The following is a 27,066-nucleotide window of genomic DNA, read 5'->3' as shown; positions in this document are numbered from 1 at the left end:
ATGGGCCCGCAAGCCGTCCGGTGGGTCCTTACCCGCCAAGTGGTAACACTCAGAAATAGCCAGAATAATGCAGCGAGACAAAGTCCGTTTCTTCACAGCCTGTCCCAAACGCTTTCCAGCGTAACCAATGAAGAGTTGATTGCACACTCTGACCCGGGACATGCGTGAAATATAAAAGCTTAACCCTCTCCTAGGATCAAGCCTATGAAGCCTCTCCTCTTTCTTACCAGGATGTGGAGGAGGATAAAACGCCGGCAGAACAACCTTCTGGCCTAAATGAACTTCCGACACCACCTTCGGAAGAAAGGAAGGACAAACTCTAAGGACAACCCTGTCCTTATGAAACACATTGAAGGGTGGCTTAACTAAAAGTGCCTGTAACTCACTCACACTGCGAGCGGAAGTGACCGCAACCAAAATTACAGCTTTAAGAGTTAACAGTCTCAAAGGGCATGAATGCAAAGGCTCAAAAGGAGCACCCATCAGAAACTTGAGAACAAGGTTCAAATCCCAACCGGGCACCTGGAAAGGTGACGGAGGGAACACAGTGAGCCCTTTCAGAAACTGAGAAATTAAAGGAATTTTAAAATAGGAACACTCTTCAGACGAGCGCTTAAATATGGACAGCACCGCCAGGTAACCTTTAACAGTACCCACTTGCAAGCCCCTGTGGGCCAAAGAAAGCAAAAAAGACAGAACCGTGGGAATGTCACATGCAAAAGGATCCACATTCTTAACCCTGCACCAGTCGCAGAACTTACGGCAACGGTACAGGGACTTTGTTGCGGGCCGTCTGCCCGAGAGCAACACCTCCATCACGTCTTCAGGGAGGTCCCAATCCTTATACCTCAACCTTTCAGAAACCAAGCGTGAAGGTTGAGGGATCTGACCTCTGGATGGAGAACCTGACCCCCCCCCTCCCGTGAGAGCAGATAGTCTTGGTAGGGAAGATGACGTGGAGGGCAGATGGACAAGTCGAGAAGGTCCGGGTACCACGTCCTCCGGGCCCACGCCGGAGCAATGAGGATCATCCGGGAACCGAACCTCCGTAACCTCCGCAGTACTTGAGGGATGATGGGGACTGGAGGAAACGCGTACAGCAGTGGGAATGACCACTCCACCACGAATGTATCTCCTAATGCTCCTTTTGGAGGAAATTCCCACGAGCAGAACCTCTCGCACTTCCGGTTGACACTGGAGGCGAAGAGATCCACTTGAGGAGTCCCCCAAAGGGAGAAGATCTCCAGGAGAATCTCCTGAGCCAACTCCCACTCGTGAGAGATTGCGCTCTGCCTGCTCAGAGCGTCCGCCATCTCGTTTTCGTCTATGGCCAGATGAACTGCCGAGATCGAAACTTCCTGCTGGATTGCCCAGAACCAGAGCTGCATCGCCTCCCTGCACAGAGGAAGTGACCCTGCCCCCCACTTTTAGTTGAGGTAGAGCATGGCCACTGTGTTGTCCGTCAGGATCAGGACATTCTTCCATCGCACAGTCGGCAGAAAAGCCTTCAGAGACCAACGACCACTGACTGTCAACTTGTTGGCATGAGCTCCCCATCCTGTTAGGGATGCGTCCGTCACAATTGTTGCCTCCGGCCAGGGTAGCCAAAATGGAGCCCCCTTCATCAGATTGTCTTTGACGGCCCACCACAGAAGGTCCTGGGCGACCGAGGACAGCACCTGAACAGGGTCCGACATCCTGCCGGAGGACTGAGACCACTGGAGCTCGAGTGCCCATTGCAAATATCTCATCCGCAACCTGGCCTCTGGCACCAGAAGAATGCAGGATGCCATGAGGCCGAGAAATCTCAAGAAATCTAACGCTGGGAGACTCTGGGCAAGCTGAAACCTGTGCACCATCTGCTGAATGTGATGAGCCCTCACCTGGGGAGGAGAAAACTGCCCCAGGGACGTGTGGAGCACTGCTCCGATGTACTGGAGCCTCTGAGTTGGTGTGAAATGGGACTTCTCGAAGTTGAGGGAGAAGCCCAGCTTGTGGAGGGAGTGGCAGGTGACTGACAGATGATCCAGGACTTGCTCGGGAGAGCGTGCCCTGATCAACCAATCGTCCAGGTAGGGGGGAGACGTGAATCCCCCCCCTTTCCGGAGGTGCGCTGCCACCACTACCATGAGCTTGGTAAAGAATCTCGGGGCGGAGGTCAATCCGAACGGCAGGACCCGAAACAAAGTGCGAGTCGCCAACCGCAAACCTCAGGTGCTTCTTGTGCTTTGGATGCATCGGCACATGAAAATAAGCGTCCTCGAGATCGAGAGACACCAACCAGTCCTGAAGTTCAAGGGCCTGGAGGACTTGAGAGAGCGAGTAACCATCTTGAACTTGTCCTTCCTTAGGAGTTTGTTCAAACCGTGCAAGTCCATGATGGGTCTCAATCCCCCGTCTTTCTTGGAAATCAAAAAATAAGGGGAATACCATCCCTTGTTCCTCTCCACTACAGGCACCAGTTCTATGGCGCCTTTCTCCAGCAGGGATTGAATTTCCTGCGCAAGGAGCGGATCTGGACTCTGCAAAGAGAGATTCCCCGGTGGATTGTCTTGAGGCCTCTGCCGAAAAGGAAGACAGTAGCCGTGGGTTATGATCTCCAGAACCCACACATCTGAAGTAATGGCGCGCCACTCTGCAAGATGCTGCGCCAGCCTTCCCCCAACCGGCGAACTATGGGACATGGCCTCATGACTGAGCTGAAGTGGCTGCAGCATTGCCTGAGGGCAAAGAGGCAACAGCCCGAGCTGCCTTGGCACCTCGAGTACCTTGTTTTCCACCTCTGGCACTCCTACGGTGGCCCCTTTGACTGGCAGCTCCTCTCGCTTTACCAAAGGATGAGTAATCACGAAAGGAACCTCCCCTCCATTGCTGTCTCCTAGGACGAAAAGGCAGAGGTTGGCGAACTGCAGCACCCAACGACTTTGCTGCAGCTTTTGAGGTCTGCAACCTCTCAAGGCTCTCGTCAGCCTTGCTGCCAAAAAGATGTTCCCCATCAAAGGGCATGTTGAGGAGCCGGGCCTGCGCATCAGGTCCAAACCCCGACTTCCGCAACCACGCAAACCTGCGTATTACGGTGCTCGCCGCCATGGACCGGCTGACGTAATCTGCCATGTCCAACCCCGACTGAACGGCCTCACACCTCACACATGGCATCCTTGCCATCCTGAACCAAGGCAAGGAAACCATCCCGTTCGTCCCCTTCGGGAATATGTTCAGCTGCCAAGGAAACAGTTCCACAGAGTGTGCGTGAAACGCAACAAGGCACATACGGAGTTGGCCGCCTGAAGCGCCATACCTCCTGAAGAAAACACTTTCTTCGCCCAGCTGTCAAAACGCTTGTCGTCCCTATCAGGAGGGATGGTAGGATACGACGCCTGCTTTGCTGGGGCCGTAGCCGCCTGTAACACCAAACTCTCCGGAGTGGGGTGCTTGGTCAAGTAGCAGGGGTCACTACTGACTGGGCGGTATTTTCACGTCAAAGACTTGCCCACTGCCAGGAGACTCTCCGGAGCAGTCCAAGCCGCTGCCACCCTCCTCTGTAGAGCCATATGGCATGGCAGTACCGGGTCAGTTGGTGGACCTTGATCGAGGATATCCGTAAGGTCATCCTGAAGAAAATCCCCTGGGGGAGCAGACCACCCCAAGTACTCGGTGACCCTAGACATAAGGCACCGGTATGAGGAGTCAGCATGAGTGCCAGGCTCAGGCTTACAAAACTACTCCGGAGAGGTGTCCAGCCCACTGGCATCGTGCAGGGACTGCCGCAGGTCCTCAATTTGGCTATGGCCCGAGAGAATCTCTTCTGGCACCGTATCAGGAACCATGCCATCATCAGAGCCCTCATCCACCTCTGAAATAAACTCAAGCTGGCACAGAATGTGGAACAAAGCCATTGTTACGCTCACCTGGCTCCCACAAGGGCGTCGATCTGAACTGGACAGCTGCGGTCTCCACCAATGTGACGCGTAGTGCCGAAATGACGGACTGGACTGGCCCACCTAGCTTTGTTTGCTTGGCCCGTAGGAATATTCTTCTGCAAATGGAGAAAGGGAATTAACCACCTGTGGAGTTGAGCGTAAACCCCCCACCCCCGCTGTTCTCCCCACTGATCACCTTTGATGTCCCCTCTTATAGTTTCACCTGATGGTTTGGAAAGATGAGCTCTCCATCCTGCATTGAGCGCAGGGGCACGTAGATAATCAGTTGCTTCACTGGCTCGAAGGAATTGGTGAGTTCCTGAACATGAGATTTCCGGCAAGACGCCGTAAGTATGTAGTTCGTAAGAGTTCCAATGTCTGACTTTCACTCTTGTCCGATTCCTTGCAGGTTGCAGCTTGACCCTAGCGAAGAGTTCCTTGTGGCAACCGGTAATATTCAGGTAAGGATTTGTATTATCCAACACAGTTCGATAAAATGTCAGTATGTAACCTGTTGCTTTCTCCCTTATTCAGGCGCTGAGGGAAAGGATTAAGTCTCGGGGAATAATTCCTCCGGCGGTAAAATTAGGTAAGTCTATTGTGGCGAGGAGGTTTCCCCTGGTTTTTCCCTTTGCTTCACCTTGCTGTCCTTTTGTTCCCCTTAGGGGCTGGGGTATGGCCAGGGTGCGGTGGAGGCTGCCCCGACCCGTGAAAAGGAATAGTACCCCGGGGTGGTAAAATCAGGTAAGTCTATGGGGGGTAACTAATATTGCCTCTGTTTATTCTCTTGGCTCACCTTGCTGTTCTTGTGTTCCCCTTAGGTGCTGGAGTGCGGCGGGAACATGCAGAAGGATGCAGTGGATAATGAAGATGTTGCGAAGGCCGGTGAGTTCAGCGCGGCGCTGCAGCAGGCAAGGCGACGTGCATAAAATAACTTCTTTCTTCCAGCTCGAAGGCGCGGTGGATCAGGAATTCAGGTAAGGCTCAAAGGTATTGCTCTTGTTCTAACCTTTTCTCCTTCTTTCTCCCTTTTTCTAGGAGCTCCAGACTCGAGGCGGGCGTGGCAGAAGACTGGATGCTGACTGCAGGCACGGTGAGCGTTACGCTTCTGGATGCAGAATAACGCAAAGCGTGTGCTGCTCTTCGGGCGTGGTTTAAATAGCCTCCAAAGTAGTCCCAGGTAAGTATTCCTCCCCGACCCCACCCAAGTAGAAAATAGTCCCTTGGTAAAGTAATCCCTTTCAAGCCTCTTTTGGCTTGGAGCTCTTGCAGCATGGTCTGCATCAGGAAAGTTTTAATCTATGAGCCTGGCGCCTGTGGCGCCAGGACTGACTCTCCATATGAGCCTGGCGCCATAGACGCCAGGACTGCACCCAAATGGCCCCTAGCAGGGGTTGTTGGGCTTGCTTGGAATAACTTGATGCCTGCTTCCGGGGCTGCTGGACTTGATCTGGATCCCCGGGGGTAGGCATCATGACAGCCATGCTTGACCTTGGCCAGAGCCTTTCTAGGGGGTTCCAACGAGCCCCGGGGTACCCCCGTCGAAACAGCCTCGAAAGGTGTTGAGGGCGTCGAGTGAATCAGCGTCGATGCCGAACGCGGCGCCGAAAGCATCAATGGCGTCGACACAGGCCTCGAGGCCGGAGACCCGAGCGTGTCCCTCGACAGCCTGGGTGCCGATGGAGTCGACGACTTCTTCGGAGACAGGGCCTCGAAAGAGTCCGTCGACGACCTCGGCGCCACCGGTGTCGACGTCTTCCTATAAGATACCACAGGTGCACACGGTCTCGAGCGGATCGAGGACCGTGACCTGGACCGGGCATGACAAGAACGATTCCCCTTGTCCGAGCGGGACCTCTCCCGCGAATCGTGCTGACCACCCAAGCCCAAAGGCGTGCGAGCAGTGTCTCTCGACCGATCATGACCGACCCCACTCGGAGGCGCGGACGGACCAGTGCCCTGTGATTCGAGAATCGTTAACATTGTCTTCCCGAAGGAAGCCCATTACTCCGGTGTCGCTTGCTTGGTGGGATAAGCGACCCGCCGACAGGCAGAGTCCTCGGAAGTGGACGTGGAAGGTGACCCATGACGGCGCTTCCAGGAGTGCCTCGAAGAGGCAGAGTAGTGGTGGGATCGAGACCCACTGGACTTCCGACGACGATGCAGAGTGTCGACCATCGAATCGTCAGTCGAAAGCCCCGCAGAACTCGACTTCCGTGGCTTGGACACCTTACCTACCGACAAATTCTTCTTGCGCTCCCGCAAGGCTTTGGACGTGAGCGACTGCAGTCGACACAGTCATCCGTGTCATGGGCCTCCCCAAGGCACCAGAGGCAGGCGTTGTGCGAGTCCGTTACCGACATCTTGGACCCACAGTCCCCGCACTTTTTAAAGCCCAGACGCGGGCTGGAAGACGAGGTACACATCTTCACGAAGAAATCCTTCACAATACGAACAAGTTCGAAGAACCGAGAAAGAACAGAAACTCCAAAGAGTCGAGGCGCGCAGAGATCTCCGAAGCGAACACGTTCGTGGAAAAAACGGAATTGAGGCTACGGGCGTCGTGTGTCCTACTTATAACATCCAGTGACGTCGGCCGTCGGAGGAGGTCCTCGAGGCAGGAGATTTTCCGAAGCAGCACAGCTGTGGTGATTACATGTCATTGATAGGGAATACGTCGGAGGACCCAATCCCCTCGAAGGGTGATACCTATGGAGTTTGTCAGACTGCAGAAGGAACAAGTTACTTACCTGTAACTGTTATTCTCCAGCATGGGTCTGGCATGGATTCACATGCTCATGAATATTCCCCGTCGTTAGGCTGGGAATCCTCGGTAAAGAAAAAAATCAGCATCAGTTTCGTTTCTGATCTGTCTTTCTTAGTAGTAACCAATCACTGGTCCCTGGGTCATACTGCCCCCAGCCAATGACTGCCCTCTCCCTAAGCCCCGCCTCTGGCAGCCATCCTCAGATTTGGTAGTACGCCAAGTGGCAGTATGACCAAGTGAAGAGCCGCAGAGGGGTAGGTGGGAGGGTTCGAATGTGAATCCATGCCAGACCCATGCTGGAGAACAACAGTTAGAGGTAAGTAACTTGGGGTCTGGCATGGATTCACATGCTCATGAATAAAAGAATACATAGCAGTATACACATGCACAACCACGGGAGGTGGCAACAGGCTCAACATTAAGCAATACGACAACTCAACATTAAGAATCTCTTACCTCCTCACCAGGATCACCTTAAGCGAACAGGTTGCGCAGCACTGCTTGGCCGACCCTGGACTCCTCCCTGGAGTCCCGATCGACGCAGTAGAATCTTGTGAAGGTGTGCGTCGACCTCCACGTAGCAGCCCTACAGATATCCAGGAGGGGCACACCAGACAGGAACGCCGTAGTAGCAGCGAACGCTCTGGTCGAATGGGCTCTCAGACGGCCGGGCAGCGGTCGGTTTGCCAACCAGTGACAGTGCATGATGCAGCCGGAGAGCCATCTGGAAATGGAAGTCTTCGAGAGAGCCTTCCCTTGATTCACAGACCAAAGTTCACAAACAGTTGTGACGTGTTCCGAAAACCCTTCGTGCGGTCCACGTAGATCTTCAGCGCTCTAGCTACATCCAGCGAGTGCAAAGTCCTCTCGGCCGGTGTCAAAGGCGACGGGAAGAAAACTGGTAACACCAAGGGCTCGTTGAGGTGGAAGTCCGACGGCACCTTGGGCATGAAGGAGGGGTGCGTCCTCAGCACCACCCTCGTGACATGAAAAGTCAAGCATGGAGGCTTGCAAGATAGGGCCCGATTCTCTCCCACTCGTCGTGCAGAGGTGATAGCCACGACTTTCATGACAGGAACTTCAAAGGCGCTGAATGCATAGGCTCGAACGGGGCTCCCATGAGCCTGGTCAGCACCACATTAAGCTCCCACGCCGGGGCAGGAGCCTTCACCGGCGGGAATTATCGGAATAGTCCCTTCATAAATTCCTTCACCAAGCGATGAGACCACAAGGACGCCCGTCCCGTAGTCCTGGTATATCGGGAGATGGCAGCCAGATGTATTTTTATGGAGGCGTGAGCCAGTCCAGCTTTGGCCAGCGACAGTAGGTACGGCAGCACTTGAGGGGCCTTAATCCGCAGAGGGTTAATCTTCTGTGCACGGCACCAGACAGAGAACCTCTTCCATTTATGACCGTAACACTTGAGAGTTGAGGACGCCCTGGCTTTTGCAAGAACCTCTCTGCAATCAGCCGGGATATCGTACCCTCCAAACTCTAGTGCTGCAGGAGCCAGGCCTGCAAGTTCAGCGACTGTGGGTTGTGATGGAGAATGGCGCCTCCTTCTCTGGATAGAAGATCCACGTCGGCCGGCAGCTTGACTGGTGGGGACGTTGACAAGTCCAGAAGGTCTGGGAACCAGATCTGCCTCGGCCACGCCGGTGCAACGAGGATCATTCTGCACCTGGACTTCTTGAGCTGGTTGATGAGGCGGAGCAGCAACGGCAATGGAGGGAACGCGTATAGAAACAGGCCGTCCCAAGGGAACGAGAAAGCATCGCCCATGCTCCTCGGCTATGGGAACCTCCCTGCTGAGTGAGTCGGCGATGGTGTTTTTTATTCCTGCCAGGTGGAAGGGAACCAGAAACATCCCCTGGGTGACGGCCCAGTGCCACAGATCCTGGGCCTCCTTGGATAGGGCTGGGGATCTGATCCCTCCTTGCTTCCGTATATAAAACATCGTGGTGGTGTTGTCGGTGAAGATCCTCACCACTCTGCCCTTGAGGGACGGGAGGAACGACTTGAGAGCCCAGAACACTGCTCGGAGCTCCAGAATGTTGATGTGGAGAGACCTCTCCTCCGGGAGCCAAAGGCCTCTTGCGTGGAGGTCTCCGGTGTGGGCCCCCAAACCCTCCAGAGAGGCGTCTGTCGTCCCAGTCTCCTGAAACGACAGGATTTGAAATTCCGTGCCTGTCCTGAGGTGAGCACGGATGCCCCACCATGAGATCGCCCGACGGAACTCCTCGTCGAGAGGGATCCTGTCCTCGAAACAGCCCCTCGCTTGAAGCCAGCGGGCGTCGAGGAACTCCTGTAGCGGACGCATCCCAAGTCTGCAAAGGGGTACAAGATAGATGCATGAGGACATCATCCCAAGAAGGCACTTGATGGACCTTACCCTGGCCACGTCCGTGGCTAGCAGGCGCCGCACCTTGCCCAGGATGGTCTTGGTCCTCTCCTCTGAAGGGGAGGCCAATTGCCCCACTGTATCGAGCCTCGCTCCCAGAAACAGTGCTATCTGCGATGGAACCAGGTGGGATTTGGGGTAGTTGATGGCGAACACCAGCTCCGTGAGCAACCGGACGGTCCTCGCCGTGTGTTCGACGGCAAGTTCCCTTGTCCTTGCCCGGATTAGCCAGTCGTACAGGTAGGGGTAAACGTGGATCCCCTGCAGACGCAACCGCGCCGCCACTGGTGCCAGGCACTTGGTGAAAACCCTGGGTGCCGACTTTAATCCGAACGGTAGGGCTCTGAATTGGTAGTGGCGTCCCTGAACCACGAACCTGAGGAACTTCCTGTGCCTTTTTAGAATAGGGATGTGGAAGTAAGCATCCTCCAGGTCCAAAGACGACAGGAAGTCGCCTTCCTCCAGCTGTCCCAGCACGTGCTGGAGGGTGACCATCCTGAATTTCTGCGCCGTGATGTACTTGTTTAAGCGACGCAGGTCCAGGATGGCGCGTCAACCGCCTGTCTTCTTCCTGACGAGGAAGTACCTCGAGTACACTCCGGAGCCCCGGAGCCTTCTGGGGACGAGCTCGATGGCACCTTTCTTGAGCATCGCCCTTACCTCCATCAGCAGTTGAGGGACGTGATTTTCCTTCCTGGCCACGGGAGGATGCGAGTGCCCGTTGGCCAGGGTGTCCAACACCCAACGATCGGTGGAGATGGAGTCCCACACGCTGGCGAACTTCCCCACCGGGGTGCTTCGGTGGGGGCCCGACAACACGGCTGGGTCAGTCTTGCTTGGAGGCGGCCTTGCCGCCTTGGCCTCCTTGGCGACGACGGCGGGATCCCCCTTGCTTGCCGCGACCTCTGTAGGCCTCCTGGGAAGAGGAGCGGGCCGCCTGGCGGTAAGTAGAGGAGCCACCGCTGGAACCTTTAGAGGAGCTCTGAAAGGGCCGTCGCTGTTGAAGCACCCCTAGGGCACGGGCCATCTCCGAGTCGGTCTTGATGGCCTGTAGAGGCTCGTCCACCGCCTTACCAAAGAGGTTGTTGCCGTCGAACGGCATGTCCAACACTCTGGTCTGGACGTCCTGGCGAAAGTCTGTCGCCTTGAGCCATCCTCGTCGTCGGAGGCAAACTCTGATGCCCAGTTGGCGAAATCCGGTATCGGCAATGTCAGTTGCCACCGTCATGGCATGATCCGACGCCACCTCACATTCCTGCAGAATTTCTAGGGCCTCCGCCCGCTTGTCGTCAGGTAGGAAGTCTAGCAGGGGAGCTATCTTGAACCAGAGATCCCTGTCATAGCGGGCCACGATCGCTAAGGCATTGGCCGCCTTAATCGTCGTCGCCGCCGGCGAGATGACTCGTCGTCCCATGGAGTCCAATTTCTTGCCCTCGCTGTCTGGCGGGGAATTGAAAGTTGAAGCCGCCGCACCCGCTGCCCTCTTCTTAGCCGCTGCTGAGACGACAGAGTCCGGCGTGGGCTGGGCCCTGAGGCACAAGGGGGCGGCATTGGGGACTCTGTACTTCTTCTCGTACCTGTCCCTCTTGGCAGGTGCCGTGGAAGGGTTCTTGAGGACAGCAAGCCCCTCGTTCCAGATGTCGTTGAGCAAAGGCACCGTGAGGGCCGTCGTCCTCCTGGCCTCTCGTCGTTGGTACAGAAACCCTTCTTTTTTTTTGTTCTTCAGTGCAGAGCTTGAAGAGCTCGGATGCCCTGGTTATCATGGTGTGGAAAGAGCCAATTTCTTCGGCTGGGGAAGCCCGCGGGGGAGGGAGGTGATGACGGGATGTCCGTTGTGTCATCGCCGTCGTCATCGTCCGTCCCCGTCGCTGTGTCTGTCGCTGTGTCCGTCGCCGTATCCTCTCTAGGGTCCGGCGAAGACGAGGGGTCCACAGGTCTCGCAGGCACGAAGGGCAGAGCGGGGTGGACTCTCCTCCGCTCGTCCTCATCTCGGTACATAAGCATTGGATTGCCAACAAAATGGCCGCCGAGCTATCCTGGGGCTCGGGTAATGGCTGCGACGGACGGGATGGCCGTTCCACTGGGCCCTCTACGTCGCCATCGTCGATCACGTCAGCGGGGACCGTCCCCTGGGATCGAACCTTCTCGAACCTCTCGTTGAGGCCTATGGACCTCTCGTTGAGGCACTTCTCGGTTTCCACCAGCTGCTCCTCAGAGGCTGATTCCGAGTCTGTAATGGCCACAGCCCCCCCTCCTCTTTTTCCGCCGGGGGCTTCACGGGGGTCTTAACGATGGGCTGGAAAGAGGACTCCCTCCGCGGTGGCAGGGATACTCTGGGCCCAGAAGCTGTTTCCACTGGCGTAGTCTCAGCAGGCTTTGCCAGGGTCGCAGCGACCACTTCGACAGAGGCCTTTGCCGGATGGATCAAAGCCCTCACCACCTTAGTTGCGTCCTGGGCCTTCGCCTTGGGGGGAGGGTCAGCGCCTCGCTCCCCCTTCGAGATCGACTGGGTCCGCTCCAGCGGCTTACCCGGGTTCTCGGACTTCCTCTTCCCCGAACCAGAGCGCTAGCTCGTGGTCGAACGTGCCGGGGAAGTAGCGCCCTGCCTGGCAGCCGAAGAGCCCAACCTTTCAGCGCTCCCATAGCCCGCGGACTCGCAGTGCTTGGCCTTCTGTTGGGCCCCCGTCGCCGGGGGGCCCTCACAGGACTTAAAAGCCCGCTCAGACTTTTTCTTCGCCTTCTCACCTGCTGTGCCCTTCTCCAGCCAGGCGGCGAGGCGGGAATGACAAGTTTGTCCGGTCCGTTCCGAAAGGTTCTTGCAGAACGCACAGTCCTTCTCCATGTGCGTCTTGTCCTATGAAGGCAGAGACAACGCGAGTGCTCGTCCTCCTTGAAAAACGTTCTGCAATCCGCATCCAGGGCAGCACCTGAACAGCTTGGATCCGGGAGTCGAACTTCCCTTGTCCTGGGCCATGTCTGTTGAGGTAGGCCGCAGTTCTTCCGGAATCCTCCAAGAAGTGTAAACTCAACGAAAACTTCACCCTGGAGGGGCATAAAAGAATTCCGAAACGGGTCCCCATTATCGGATTTAGAAACGGTGGAGCTTGAGGCTCGATTAAACCGAAAAAATGAGAAAATCTCCTGAAAAAGTGCGAAAACGCAGCAAAAACTCGAGAGCTAAAGCACGAGGACTCCCAACACTTGAGCGTGCGGTAAAAATCTGAGGATGGCTGCCAGAGGCAGGGCTTAGGGAGAGGGCATCATTGGCTGGGGGCAGTATGACCCAGAGACCAGTGATTGGTTACTACTAAGAAAGACAGATCAGAAACGAAACTGATACTGATTTTTTCTTTACCGAGGATTCCCAGCCTGACGACGGGGAATATTCATGAGCATGTGAATCCATGCCAGACCCCATGCTGGAGAAGCAAAGAAACAAAATCAGATCAAAAATACATGAGAGAGAGAAAAAGGTCTCACTCAATCCAGGATAAAGTACTAAAGTCCAGCAAAAGAGCTGGGGGTCTCTAAGGTTGAAGGGAATTAGCACAGAAATGAGAAATCTCCATAACAAGGAGAATCAGGAAGACTGGCATAGCAGAGACCAGAAGGGCACCCGCTGTTCGTGGGACCGCCAGGGTGGGACAGGACGCCGGCAGACCCACAGCTCAAAGGTTGCTGTCCGCGTTTGAAGGAAGCAGCAAGGGCGAGCCGGGCTCGCATTGGCGGCATTCCCTGCCCCGGGGCGGAGACCACAGCAGAAGCCGTTGGAAGCAGGAGCAGGCCGCTGGCAAATGTCAGAGGGACACGCAGGCACAGGGAGCTCCAAATATGACCGCAGGCAAGTGCCCTTCTATATATTGAATGCTCAACTTTATGAAAATGTAATCTTGCAAGAAACTGAGGTATACTGAACACCGAACTACATCAAACCTTAACATTGCAAGACACCAGGGTATGCTGAATACCAAACGATCTAAACTTAACTTAAACTCTTGACCATCGCATTATAGGGAAACTTCCCATTGAAATACACAAGCACACTGAATAGCAAACTCTAAAACACGTTAACCTTGAGATAACACGAGTGTAGCTTAAAGCTTGAATCGGATTAAGCAATACAGGAACGCTTTTGAACTCAGACTTGAAACTCAAATCATAGTAAATCTATGTGCACAGTGAATTACTCCTAACCTTACAATTCACTACATTAAAGACTAAAGAAAGCATGAACTTTGAGTGATTGCAGTGTGGCAAGACAACTTCTTGGCGAAGCATGTGTGATAAATGGTGGCAGGACCACAAGGCAATCCAGGCAAAGTCAAAGGATAGAAGATTGCCCCTTAAAAGGCAGGAGAGCAACACAGAGGAATCAAGTCAGGGAGACTCGGTGCACAGGAGCAAGTGCCAAGGAACTTGTATGTGGGACCCTGGTTGCGCGACATGCGATGGGCGGACTGTGTGGTCTGACAGGTGCCCCTAGACCAGAGAATCCTAATTGGTGAGAGCTAAAGACATCATTAGACAAGCTCAACAAAACCACTGCAAACATTTTGAACTGCACTTGTTGGCTTGGGGATGGAGTCCTGAGACCCTTGCTGTTTTGGATTGTGCTACTTAAAACTTGGGGAAGGGAACCCCAAGGATTGGTCCTGAACTGTATTGCCTTTAACTGGAAAAGGTAACCTTTGAGACACTTCTTACATTGAACTTTTTAATGCTTGGGGAAGGGGAGCCGAGAGAAAGCTGTGAGCTGGAAGAAGCTCAGAACTTTAAACACATTTCTTTATTATAGTTGTGAGGGCAAGGATAGGTTTTGGACACACACATACTTTGAAGTTGAACTCTTTGACACAGACTTTCCTCAGTTTCATTCTGGTAGGGGAACCCACATTCGCATAGGGCATGTTAAACCTTCAACCATCCTGACATTTCAGTTAAATAAACATATTTTGTTTAAACTTGAAGTCTGTAGTCTGTCTCATGATGCCTTCACAACCCACACTGGGATGATAAAGATACTCTGAGAGGTCCTCTCAACTCTCCAGCAACACACTCTTGTGGAACTGTCCAAGGAATTGTTGACATAAATGATTTACTACTTACTCAGCATCTTTGTATCTTGGTCTCAAATCTTACAGGCCCCCTCCCGGACTTATCTTTGTTCCTGTTACTTTTTCCGGGGAACTCTTCTGTTTTGCCAGTGGTCACGGGTCCAGTCTCTGCTTCCAGGCTACTTCCACTGTTTACTTCTCACTGCGGGAAATTATGCCTCACTGTTTCGGCGTAGTTGTCGGACCGATTGGTCCACCCACAACAGATCACACCACCACCACAGTCTCTCACACTGTCTGTGCATTTGCCCATGCAGCCTTGCGTTAGGCTAGGGTAAGCGGTTATCTGCATAGTTGTCAGACCGGAGGGTCCACTGACGACAGGTCGCGCCACCACCTTCCCCCCTCTTCCCCACTTCTGGTTTACCACCGACTCACAAGATGCTTTTCGGCATCCCATGGTTCATCTCTGCAAATACGGACACCTGCCTCGCTGCAGTCTCCCAGAGCTCACGCTCAGTCTCACAGGCTCGACAGCAGCCTCTTCACTCACTGGGTTCTGCTCCTGGATTCACACTGCCACTCAGCAAACCAGAACCGCACAGGCCACTGCTGGACGGTTCAGAAGACGAACACTATCCTTCTTTGCGGTTCAGTTTTAATAGCGGGGACGATCCCAGCGTAAAGGCAGTCCAATTGACAGTAGCTGATCTAGCCTTCGTCCGGCTTGATTGTATTATTCAAGCTCTTCCACATCCTTATACCTACGACATCAGGATGGTTTGTTATTTCACGATAGCACACAGTTTCGGACGTGAGCTTATGTGTACAGGGCTCAGGTATTATCAGCCTGCAGGGTTGGAATTTAAAGGGGCTGTGTCTTCTAATCGCGTCCTTACCCCCAGAAGAGGAGACCCTCTCCATGAGATCCTCCCGCATGTTACCATTGGTTAGCGGCCTCACCTCCCTAGCCTCATGGAAAGGGGTTGCCATGGGGAGAAGTGACGCTATCTGAAGGAGCGTCACAGTGGAAAAAGGGAGTCAAAAACCAGAAATCCAGCAAAAAGGGGAGGGACCGTCCAGGTTGGACAAAAGAACTACAAGGAATTCTGCCCTAACAAGCATTACAATCAGAAATGCTGTCCATGAGGGTAACAGACAGTACTTTAAAAAGGTCTAAGTGTTAATAACGGAGGTTGTGACCTCAGGCAATATTCACAACACAAAATCACATGGCAAGTCACTTTCATGCAGGAGGTAATACAGAGAATATGTGGGCTGAAATACAGGTGACCCCACCTTCTGACGCACACACCCATGTGGTGGATACTGCAGAATACTAGCAGGGTTGAACATCGAGAGGTAAAATACAGTTCATTGCATGCGTTCGACACAGTCTAAATAGAAGTAACATGCTTGGCCACATTTCGAAAAATGGGGTGAGTGTGCCCCAGTATGTGCAATTCTGCAGGTCTCACTGGGACAGTGTTACTCTGTCACAGGTCAGAGTCAGTGAGCGACACAGGTCAGTGTGCGTCACTCTGCAAAGGCGACACAGTTATTACAATGCTGTACCTGGAATATCATGCCATCCAGTAACTGTCCTTCTAGTTTTAATAGCAGCTTCTCAAATGGTTTCAGTTTATCTTCCTGAACCCCAAACTTCACAGGGTTGTGATGAACAGACTTCAGTAACCTATGAGCAGAAGAATGACAAGGACTCAATACAGCGTTAATTTTCAAGGCTCTAGACGCCGCGTTCAACATTGCACACACTGAATCATTATCCTCAGGAAAAGCTTCCATTAAAAACAAGTGCCAACATTCGATGTACGCCCTAGAAATACACTATTCCAAATACTGAACCACTCAAATAGTCAAACATTTGGGCACATGCCACCAGTTGGCTGTGCATATATTGTGCAGGGACTACTGGGCAGTCCAACGCGTTGTGATCCCCAAGATATAATTCTGCTTCTGCACACCTCATGGAAAAATGTTACATCATGAAATGCTTTATCATCCAACAAAAGAGCTCCGCACATTTGAGCAGTCTTGGTGAAATGCTGGCAGTTTTCCCACTGCTACACCTAGTGCTCCTGGTCCAAGCACATCAAGAATTAATAACCTTTTAGCAAGAAGCTGAACTCTTGCCTGCTACGCTGTTGGATGGAGGCCATGCTTACAGCACAGTCCCTTTCTACCATTGTGCTATTGGGTTTTTAGCAATTGAGCTCAGACATTTTTTTAAGAAAAAAAAAAGAATTGGGCGGATTTTAACCGCATTAACCACCTCATCAGTGCCTTTGTGACATGTGATTTAAACGCACTGCCTGCCTCTGCAAGTATTTCTGATCAATCAGGAGAGCACAAGGACACCAACAGTTTAAGTCTAACATAACCACGCTACCACTTGTGAGAGGGATCCCAGAACTAATTACATGGAGAGAACGCGTTCTCCAATTCCGAGAAATACAGGATTTGCAATATTTTTGTGATTTAAAATAAAAAATATAAAATTGGAATCTCTTCCCATTTTAACTTATGAGAAAATAAGACATGAAACAGACTAGCTCTAGGATGAAAGTGAGCAGTGACAGTCGCAGGGGATCAAGGTGGGCTGCAGGCAAGCTAGCCCACTGAAGCTACTGGATGAGAAGCCTAGCCAGGCAAGCTAGCCCACTGAAGCTACTGGGTGAGGAGCCTAGCCAGCAAGATGAGAAACTGCTGGCGATGTGGTATTGTAGCTCTCGTGTTCGCTGAGGTCATAGTTACAGGGGGTAGGAAAGATTTTACTTTTTGCTGCTTTCCTGCCATAGACCCAAATGCAACACCCTACGTTTTGCCTTGCTTTTTGTTTTGAACCTTTCCTGACTTCTGGACGCAAGTGGAGGCTTTTGTTCCGCTTACCGTGCTAAGCTCATCTATCTTTTGGGGGCACTGCTCAAACCCTTTAGCCATCGGTGCAGGAGAACTCTGTTCGACATAGTAAAGGTTATTTGTTCATTTTTCCTGCGCAGATCACCTTCTGTGAAGTGCAGTATGGGCACTGCATGGTTACTTGCATGATGTGCCCAGGATGGGCTGGTGCCAGCGGATACATTTATAGGGTTTTCTATTTTGCCTTTTACCACTTAATGCCAAGTAGAGCACCATATACTCTAAAATGGTCGTGCCACAAGAAATTTCCCTGCCCTTCGGCCATATTGTCTTTTGACCACCTTCCCGCCCTTGAGTGACCGGATTTTCCATGTGTGTTAAGCCCTTTCCTTGGGAAAGCTTTAGCAGGGAAAGTGACAGTCTGTGCGTGTGTGTGCCTGGTTGCTTGGTCTGTCTGGACCCAGACAGCATCTCTGACAGGTCAATCTGTTGTTGGGCAGATGCAGTGCCCAGTGGTTGTCTAGGACTGGACAGCCTCAGCCAATTTAAATGGTGAATATCTGTACCATTGGTGCGCTGTGGACAATTCTAGCCCAGAACACATAGCTGGAAGACAGCCAGAAGCCCTTTCTTCATTTGCCCAGCGAAAGCTCTGTCTCTGCAGATTTCCTGAAGACCTTTAGCAGTGCTTCGGCCTCAGGCCGGTGGGAACAACCAGTCCCTACCTCTGCTTGAGGATCCAGTCCCAGAGCCATCCTATGTGCTAGCCAGACGTCCTACTGGGCCTCCTCTCAGCAAGTTGAGCCTTGGGACTCTGGAGATACTCAGATAATGAAACAAGGATAACGTTCCAGACATTGTAGCTCTCTAGCAGAGGGGTCTCAGAGGGCCAGTTTCTTGTTCTCGTCCCAAAGGTCACATTCTGAAATGGTCTTCAAGTGGTCATCACTGTTGCGGTCTGCGTCTCATCATGGGAGTCCCACCGAGGTCCACGCTGGAGTGGTGGTCACAAAGTTGCTGTGTCCCGAGTGTCCAGTAGTCCAAAATGTAGCAATCACGCCCCATCCGGGGGGGTGAACATGGCCAGTAGCGGCCCGCAAACCCGAGTCTGGTCACACCCAGGGTGCAAATATTTTTTTGCCCTTGGGAGATTGCGTGCACATGTTACCATCCCACCTTCAAAAAATGTATAAATAAAAAGATGGTGCCATCCGGGGAAGGGCCTCGGGTGGCTGGAAACAGCACGAGGTGCACTGGGTATGCTCGCCCGCTGTCCAGCCACCTGATTAGTTGAGCATCCTTCCATGGGTGTGAATACAGAATCCGGTTCATAGGAGCAAGGACCTGAACTAACTAGACCAAAGAACCAGATGCATTAAGTGAAGCCGCGACTCCTGAGCTTCCATCAACAGAATCAAGGCTTGAATCCAGATGGCTCAGAGGTTCCATGAACTGCTACAGTGGTACGTGAGTGAATGAGAATATAGGGGATGAGTAAACATCCCTGTTCTGGCACTCCCCTATCTCCATCGGGTTCTAACAGCATACGAAACAAGCCCTGCCTCTCCCTTGCCTAGCTTTGAATGTTGACGTTCTGACCTGGTATCCTCACCTGGGTCTCCCCTGATGTGAGTGGATTGGGACAGGGTCCATTGAAGAGTTTCCTCTTGTTTTTACTGAACTTTGAAACACTTAGAAATACTGGTTAGCTGAAGCCAGCTCTTGTTCAATTCTCCCAAAGAGACTCCTAGAACCTCAGTTCTAAGGTGTTAGGTAGAATTTTGTTTTTGAGAGCAATTCTCCTCACTTTGCGAGCCCCTGGGCATTTTTGCTGGACTATTTGATTTTTGGACTAATTCTTTTTCCACACTCACTCATTCTTATACTCTATAATTGGAAACCCTTTTTATCTCTTTTTGGTACTTTTTAATGGAGTTATGCTTTCCTTCATCCCTGTATTCTGAGCAACAGGGAAGATCTCTTGAAGGAAACGTCCGCCCCTGTGTTAGGGAAAATTCTCTGTAAGGCTAATTTCTCAAAGCTAGTGAGTCCCCCAGCAGCTTTGCTGGATTTTTGGGGTTTATTTTTTCTCTCCTGCTAAGAGATAGATTCTTTTGCTCGAACTCTTAGACATGATTTGAGGTGTTCCTTTCACTTTCCATGTGTTTTACGGGCTTTGGGGTCTTTTACTCCATAGGGTCTCATGTGTTATTTTATGTGGGTTACACAGCACCCTCTGTGCCGTAACCCAGGGGTGTCGTAGCGACCCCCCAACATAGACTCCATACCCTGGGACTGACTACTGTCTCCTAGGGCATGTAAAGTCACCATTGGCTTTGCTAGTCCCAAATTATGAACAGAAACCAGTACAAACCATCATATTGTGGACGTACTGGTCGGGGCAATTCGATTGCCCCGGGGTCTGTTCGAGGGGGCACGTCTCCATCCCCCCTGATCGAGTTTTGGCTGGTGGCAGTGGATACTACTTTTTATATTTAACCGCAAATATATCTCTATGGGATTTTCTCATTGTTCAAGGCTACCGACTTTATTTAATTCTTATAGCCTCGAACATACTGCCGGTTTATTTATTTAATATAAATTCACCGGTTGGTACTTTCTGCCAGAACTCTATTCTAAAATGGCGTTCGTGTTCTCTTCTGTGACTTGAACCCAAGTCGAGCCCTTTGTTCCACTTTTTGGCGGGCTTCTCCACAGAAGCCTCCAAAAGTGGTGCCACTCTGTCTGGGTACCACATGGGGGGGTGGTAGGGGTTTAGGCACCCTGGACTGAGTTACCTTGGTAACTCAATTCGCACTCTTGTGTGATTGGCCCAAGTGGTGAGCCGGCCGGCTCACCACTTAGCATGTTTGATTGACAGCTAGGCTGAGTGAATGGGGGTGTGCTGCATAAAAGCAGGGCTTTGGGGACTGGAACTTCAGAAGTCGCCACAGGACCTAAGAATCCGAGGAGGGAGAAGCTGAGCCGACCTGCAACGACGACACCACCGGTGGAGCCCTGCTGAACCGTCTCACCACTTTTCCCGACGACAGAGGAGATCTCCAGTCCGGAGAGTCTTCTTCCTTGGACTGGTGGGGATAACCAGTTTTGCCTTCTTTTCACCTTCCTGGAGCATCTCGTGGCCGCCTTGCCTGTGCCAAGCACCCCGGCAACCGGAATACCGCGGTTTACCACTACCGCAAAGAGAAGGGTAGTACCTTTTAACCGGAGGCCTCCGCGGCTAGTTTCTTCCCTGGCAGTGCAACAACCTTCATCTTTCCTCCGCGGCGAGACCTCTTCTTCCTCTGGACGAAACACCGACTTGCACCTGCTGCCAGGAACAACTGCCCCCGCTGGAGCTCCCTTCCCACTTAAGGTACTGTGTCCCGCCTGGCTTCCCTTGCGACAGATCGTTCGGGGTGACAGTAAAGCCTCGACTTTCTAACCTGGGCTAGCCTGGGACAACCTAGCTAACTTTGCCTGACTTGAATTTCATCCTTTTTGTGTGGACTATCTACAAGACTTTTTGTTTTGGGCATAACCCCACTGTGTGAACCTGGACCCCTTCTGCTTGCTCTCTCTAAGAGTGGGCCTGGCAATTGACTTCCTTGCTCTCCAGAAGAACTCTTGCCTTATCCTGCCTTACTGTGGTTCTTTGTAAAAAGTATTGAAACGTGTGTGCTTCCTTAACCCTGCCTTTTTCCCTCCCTTTCTTTACAACTTAGAGTGTCATCTTATGTTAAGCGCTCACCTCTGTCTGAAAATAAGTGGTGTTTCTCACTAAGACTTGTCTAATAAGTGAATAGGGTTGTATATATGATAGTGACTGTGTTGAATTTACTTACCTCGTTTTTGCTAGTGTAAACTACAAGTGTGTTTTTAAATAAATATATACTTTTACACCAAAGCTCTGGTCAGTGTTGGTTTGTACTACTGTGTCTACTCTGCATACTGCCTAACTCTTCTTGAGGGAAGTCTGACTGCTCAGCCACCGCTACCAAGTGAATCTGTGTGGTACAGACTGCTAACAAGTGGGTTTACTGCCAAACACCTGTAGTCTTAAATCTTTTCCAGTGGTCCCTAAGGGAACTGCACAGGTTTCTGCCTAACACCCTGTATTGATGGGCCTAACCAGCTGTGACCTTCGCGGGCTGCAAACTCCCAATACCCTGGGACCAGTGTCATTTTGCTGTGCTATTTCTTGTGAATCGTGGATCCAGCTGAAACCTTATGGCCATCTTACTGGGACGGCAGTGACACTTTTCCACTCCGAGACGTCCCCTCAGCTGGAGTTGTGGACCGAGAAGCAAAGAAAACTACCGGATGACAACTGTTGCTGACCAGAAGCCTGTGAAGGGCTCCAATGAACCAGTGCCACAAAGATCCACTTCTGGGCGTCCCACTGCTCGAGTACATCTGTCTGTTCCTTCCAAAGTTCCTTCTTCAGCCATCCAGGCCAAGAAACCTGAACTGGGGACAACTGTCGCCTCACCTTGGAGACCAACCTGCTACACCAAGTTCTTCATTGATAAGTTACTGTCGCAAGCCTAGGTACTTACCTTGGTCTTACTGCATTGCTCAGGTGTTCTTAGAGGGCTGCAGTTAAGCTGTTACTAGGGCACCCTGAGTCCTATCGGGGTGAATAACCCATTGAGCCCTAAATTGCCAAAACTGTTACTTACCTGCAAACCTGAAGAAACCTTCATAGACTCTGCTCTGTCAGCTGCTTACCTGCCTCTTTCCTCCTCAGCCCTTGGTTACTGGAAACCCAGTATCCATGACCACCTTGACTCCATTAGACGTATTTAGTATTGGGTTGGACTTTTGAAGAATGGTTGAAAAGGGGTAATTGAGGTTGCAAGAGTGGATCTAAAGTTTGCTTGTTAGTATTAGTAGTATTTGCTCACTTTTGTGTTGCTTTACATTTGATTTAAAGTGTGAAAAGTAGTTATATGACCCGTCTCTAAAGCCTTAGTGTATATAAAATGTATAACTATTGTGACATAGCTGCTAGTAGATCAGTGTTTCCTTGAACTGATTGTATGCTCCAAGTACTGCATGCCTCGCTACAGCCCTCATCCCTCCTAGACTAAGCCTGGCACCTCAGCCATTGCTACTAAACCTTTGGGTAGTTCAGGCTAAATCTAATGTTCAAGTTACTTACCCGTAACTATTGTTCTCCAACATGTGGGTCTGGCATGAATCACAGGCTCATTCCCCATCGGCAGGCTGGGAATCCTCTGTAAAAGTAGAAACAGTTCACTTTCACCTACAAACTATTTCTCCTTTAAACCCATCACTGTCCATTGGGTCATATTGCCCCATCCAGTGACTGCCCTCTCCCTAAGCCCCTCCTCTGGCAGCCATCTTCAGATTTGGTAAGAACGTAAAGGGACAGTATGACCAAGAAGAGCCGCAGAGGACTCGGAGGGAGGGTTCGCATGTGAATCCATGCCAGACCCATGCTGGAGAACAGTTACAGGTAAGTAACTTGTTCCTTCTCCAGCATGGGGTCTGGCATGGATTCAAATGCTCATGAACAAATACATAGCATTACAACATTACAAAACCATGGGCAGTGGAAAGGCTCAACAAAAGCAATTACACTTATCCCTGGAACAGACTTACCTCAAGCAAACAGGTTGCGTAGCACTGCTTGGCCAACTCTGGACTCGCCCCGGGAAACGCTGTCGACGCAGTAGAATTTCGTGAAGGTGTTGAGTGGACCTCCACGTAGCAGCACTGCAGATGTTGAGCTGGGGTGTACCAGACATGAAAACCGTCATTGCAGCGATCATTCTGGTGGAGGGGGCTCTCGGACGGCGGTGCAGCGGTCCGTTAACCAACCAATGACAGTGCGTGATGCAGCCGGAGAGTCATCTTGAAATGGAAGTCTTGGACAAGGACTTCTCATGGTTCACATTACCAAAGTTCATGAACAGCTGTGAAGTCTTCCGAAAACTCTGTGTGTGACATAGAACTTCAGGGCAAGAGCAACGTCCAGCGAATGCAAAGCCCTTTCCGCCCGGCGCCAAAGGTTTCGGGTTAAAAAACAGGTAACACCAAAGGCTCCTTGAGGTGGAATGCTGACTGAACCTTCGGCATGAAGGAGGGGTGCATACGTAGCACCACCCTCGATTCATGGAAAGTCAGGTATGGTTGTTTGCAGGCTAGGTCCTGGATCTCACCTACCCTCCTGGCAGAGGTAATGGGCACTAGTGTTCCACAAGAGGAACTTGAGCAGAGCCTGATGCAGAGGCTCAAAGGCACCCCCACCCCCCATGAGCCTTGTCAGAACCACATTGAGTTCCCACGACAGGGCAGGAGCCTTCACCGGCAAGAAAGATCTGAAAAGACCTTTGAAAAACTCCTTGACTAGTTTTTGGGACCAAAGGGATGAGCTTCCTGGTGACATGGTTTAGCGGGAGATAGCCGGAAGATGTAACTTGATGGAGGCGTGCACCAACCCGGCCTTGTGTTGGGGAGAATTCTAATTTCTGTGCTAATTCCCTTCAACCTTACAGACCTCCAGCACTTTTGCTGGAATTTCAGACTTTTTCATTTTAACCCTGGAGTGAGACCTTTTTCTCACTCTCTCACGTGTTTGACCAGATTTGAATTACATGTTTCCATTGTTTTTGGAATCTGACAAACTCCATAGGCATATACTTTTTGTATGGTGACACATAGCACCCTCAATGCAGTGTCACAGAGAAATCCTTAGGATTAGTCATAAGGGTTATATACCTTTTGTTGTGTGACCTAACATTCCCAAGAATAGTAATGTGAAATTGCCTTTACTTACCTGTTCTCTTTGTAGGTCCAGCACACACCATCTTATGTGGCGTGCTGGGGGGTTACCTAGTAACGTTTGATCCTACATTTTTTATGTTACCCTCACTACTTTAAATGGCTGGTGCCAGTGGTTTAATTTTCCTACCATTGGGCTTTTCTACTGCAGGCAGAATCCTCAGCTGCAGTATAGCACCTATGGGTGGTCATTTTTGTCAAAAAGGCTCTGGTCTTCTTTTTTCACCCATTTTCTGTTTGTTAGGTCTTTCTTGGGTTTTACTCCGTGTGTCGAGGCAGAGTTCAGTCCTTGGTTTGTTTTGCCTTTGGTGGGCTTCAGCCCGGAAGCCTGCGCCTCTGGCTCCAGTGTGTCTGGAAAGGCAGGATGTGAGGGAGGTTCCCGAAACTCCCGTCCTTTGCCTCTAGGAAAGCCTAAATGCAACCAGTACTGATTGGCTGGCTGCCTGTCCTTTCAGGACAGCCACCCTGATGTGTGATCAACAGCCTAGGCTGTGCATGAATGGGAGAAACCTGCTTAAAAGGCAAGGGTTTTAGCACTAGAGGCAGAGGCGACCACTGGAAGAAAGACCCGACAAAAAAAACGCGAACGAAGCTTGCTGCATCCTCCTGGATCTTTGAATTGCCTGGTGAAGCCCTGCTGCTGTGCTGAAACTCTGTTTTCTGATCGACAAGAGGAGCCCTGGAAGGACAGCCTCTTCCCTTGGGTTAGTGGGACCAACTAACCTAGAGATTAACTCCACTGGACCATCTTCCCTGATTGGCTGTACTTCCTCGCTGATGCAAGAACCGAGTGCCAGGGGTCGAGAAATCCATAGTCAAGTGAAATGTCTGAAATCCGGCCAGACGCTCCAGGAGTCTACTAAGGACACTACCGAAACAGGACGACCAGAGCTCGAGTCCCGTCACCAGAGTGCAGGATCCAAAGAGTGAATGAAGCCCAACCGGTATCCCAGATCCTCGGTGGTGCGGTTTACCAATCGCTGAAACCGCAAAGTACAGCTGATCCAAAGAGCCTGTAGCTGCAGACGACCACCAAACTGCTGCCACAGGAGCCCTCCAGACGTCCTCCCTCTTCTCCCCACGATTGAGGCTCAGGAACCCAGGGTCTGCATTGCTACAACAGGACAGAATCCAGCTGGACCACTCTTCTTCAAACCAGAGGTACTGTTTAGACTCGGGGTACTTACCTCATCGTCTTTGTTGGCTGTGCTCTTCTCAGTTGAGATTTGCATTGGCTGTTTTTGAGAGTTGATTCCAGCTCTCCTTTCACAGGCTTTACAGCTTGTGACCACCCTACAAGTGATTTATACAAAACTCTCTAACTTTGTGCAAGACTCTAATTATCTAAGAAGTGCCTCAGCTCCATAGACTGTGCTCCAATTAATTGACTGTCCTGGCTCCCTGCAGACTCTTCTAGTCCATTGACTGATATTTCTGTCCCTCAGAGATAACTTGTTTTAGACTCATTGCTTGGAAAGGCTTGCTAGATTTCATTAGAAGATTTAGCTTTCCTCACATATCTTGAGAACCTGTTAAACCTTTGTTTCCTTCTTTTAACCCTTCCTTACTGCAACCTCAGAATCTGCAAAGTATAACTAGTGACATATAAATGCCATTACTGTCTTTGTGAATGAAGTCACCACTGGGTGTAGGAAGTGTGTAAAAAGCATATCCAAAGAGTATCCACTAACTTGTGCTGATTCTTAGTAAATATTTTAAAGTATATTTGATTGTTACATATCTTGCCCTTTTTTAAAGAACGCTGCCAGAAGCACGGATATTGCTCTCCTGAACATCTGTGAAGACCTGCTCTCCAACCTTGACACTAACACCCCGTGCGTCCTCATCCTGTAAGTGTTATTTGAGTATTTCATTGCTACCACTGTACAGCTCTACAGCTCACATTTACCCCTCTTGAGATGGACCTGGCTGTTCAGTCACACTGCCAACTTGTGTAGTACAGACCTATAACAAATGGTGGGTTACCAAATACCAAGCAGATAAGCGTTTCTCATACAGTGTGACTACACCAATTCTTACCCAACACCTTGGCCAAAGATAGCAAGTACGGCAGGATCTGTGGGGTCATGACCCTTAAAAGGTTAATCCTCTGACCAGCACAACGCTTCCAGATGTGACCGTAGCACTTCAAGGTCGACGACGCCCTGGCTTTTGCAAGGAAATCCCTGCAGTCCACTGGCAACTCACATCATCCGAACTCTAGGGCTACAAGAGCCAAGCCCCTCAAGTTCAGCGATCCTGGGCTGTGATGTAGGATTGCACCTCCTTTTCTGGTGAGAAGATCCGGAACCACTGGCAGATTGACCGGAGGTGACGCTGACGAGCTGAGAAGGTCCTGGTACCAAATTTGCCTCGGCCACACCGAGTCGATGAATGTCATCCTGCATTGGCACCGAGTGTGTTAATGGCTCTTAGTAGGAGAGGCAACGGAGGAAACACGTACAGAAACGGCCCTTCCCATGGGAAGGAGAACGTGTCCCCCAGGCTCCTCGGTTGGTGGAATCTGCTGGCAGGCATTTGGAGTTCGCCGCCGTCGCAAACAGATCGATCTGAGGCCTGCCCCACTTGAAGATGCAGTCCACATTGTCTGGTCCTACCGCAGTTCCCACTTGTGGCAGGAGCGTGATTCCCTGCTGAGAGAGTCTGCAGTAGTGTTATTGACTCCCACTAGGTGAAGAGGCATAAGGAACATATCTTGCTCGACGGCAAGCGCTGGGGATTAAGTACCCCCTGTTTCCTGATGTAGAACATGGTGGTGGTGTTGCCCGTGAAGATCCTTACCACCTTGCCCTTCAGACTGAAGGAATGACTGGAGGGCCCAGAACACTGCCCGTAGCTCCAGCATGTTGATATAGTCATCCTTCTCCTCCGGCAGCCACAGGCCTCTGGCGTGCAGACGTCCCGTGTGGGCTCCCCAGCTTTCCAGGGAAGTGTCCGTGGTGACCGTCTCATGGTATGACAATGCATTACTTACCGTAAAAGCATTTCTGATGGTTGTATCTGCTTAGATTCACATGCTGTGCATAGGTCCGACATCCAGTGGTCACTGCGGAGTATTGCATTTTGTTTTTCGTAGTCGAAAAGGGGACGTCGACAAGGCGTGTCTGTAACACTATCCCTATAGTGACGTGCGTTGTACCCACAATCCCTCACGCGTCGAGGTCCCTCTGTTTGTATTTTTCTGCCCTGAGGGAGCCTTATAGACGTGAGTGA

General features: G+C 51.5%; 1 protein-coding gene across 4 annotated transcripts in view; it reads right to left on the bottom strand.

The window, feature by feature from the left end:
* The window catches only part of WASHC4 (WASH complex subunit 4), a 1,230,387-nt gene that overhangs the window by 931,948 nt on the left and 271,373 nt on the right, over positions 1-27,066 (bottom strand). For all 4 annotated transcript variants that reach the window (XM_069629940.1, XM_069629941.1, XM_069629942.1 and 1 more), the window contains one exon: positions 15,718-15,838. In XM_069629940.1, the coding sequence (XP_069486041.1) occupies positions 15,718-15,838 (121 nt within the window). The remainder of the gene's footprint in view (positions 1-15,717; positions 15,839-27,066) is intronic.

This window comes from Ambystoma mexicanum, chromosome 12 (assembly GCF_040938575.1).
Source record: "Ambystoma mexicanum isolate Mex_15411 chromosome 12, UKY_AmexF1_1, whole genome shotgun sequence".
Lineage (NCBI taxonomy): Eukaryota > Metazoa > Chordata > Amphibia > Caudata > Ambystomatidae > Ambystoma > Ambystoma mexicanum.
The sequence above is the reverse complement of the archived record's forward strand: the minus strand, read 5'-3'. Positions and strand labels throughout refer to the sequence as shown.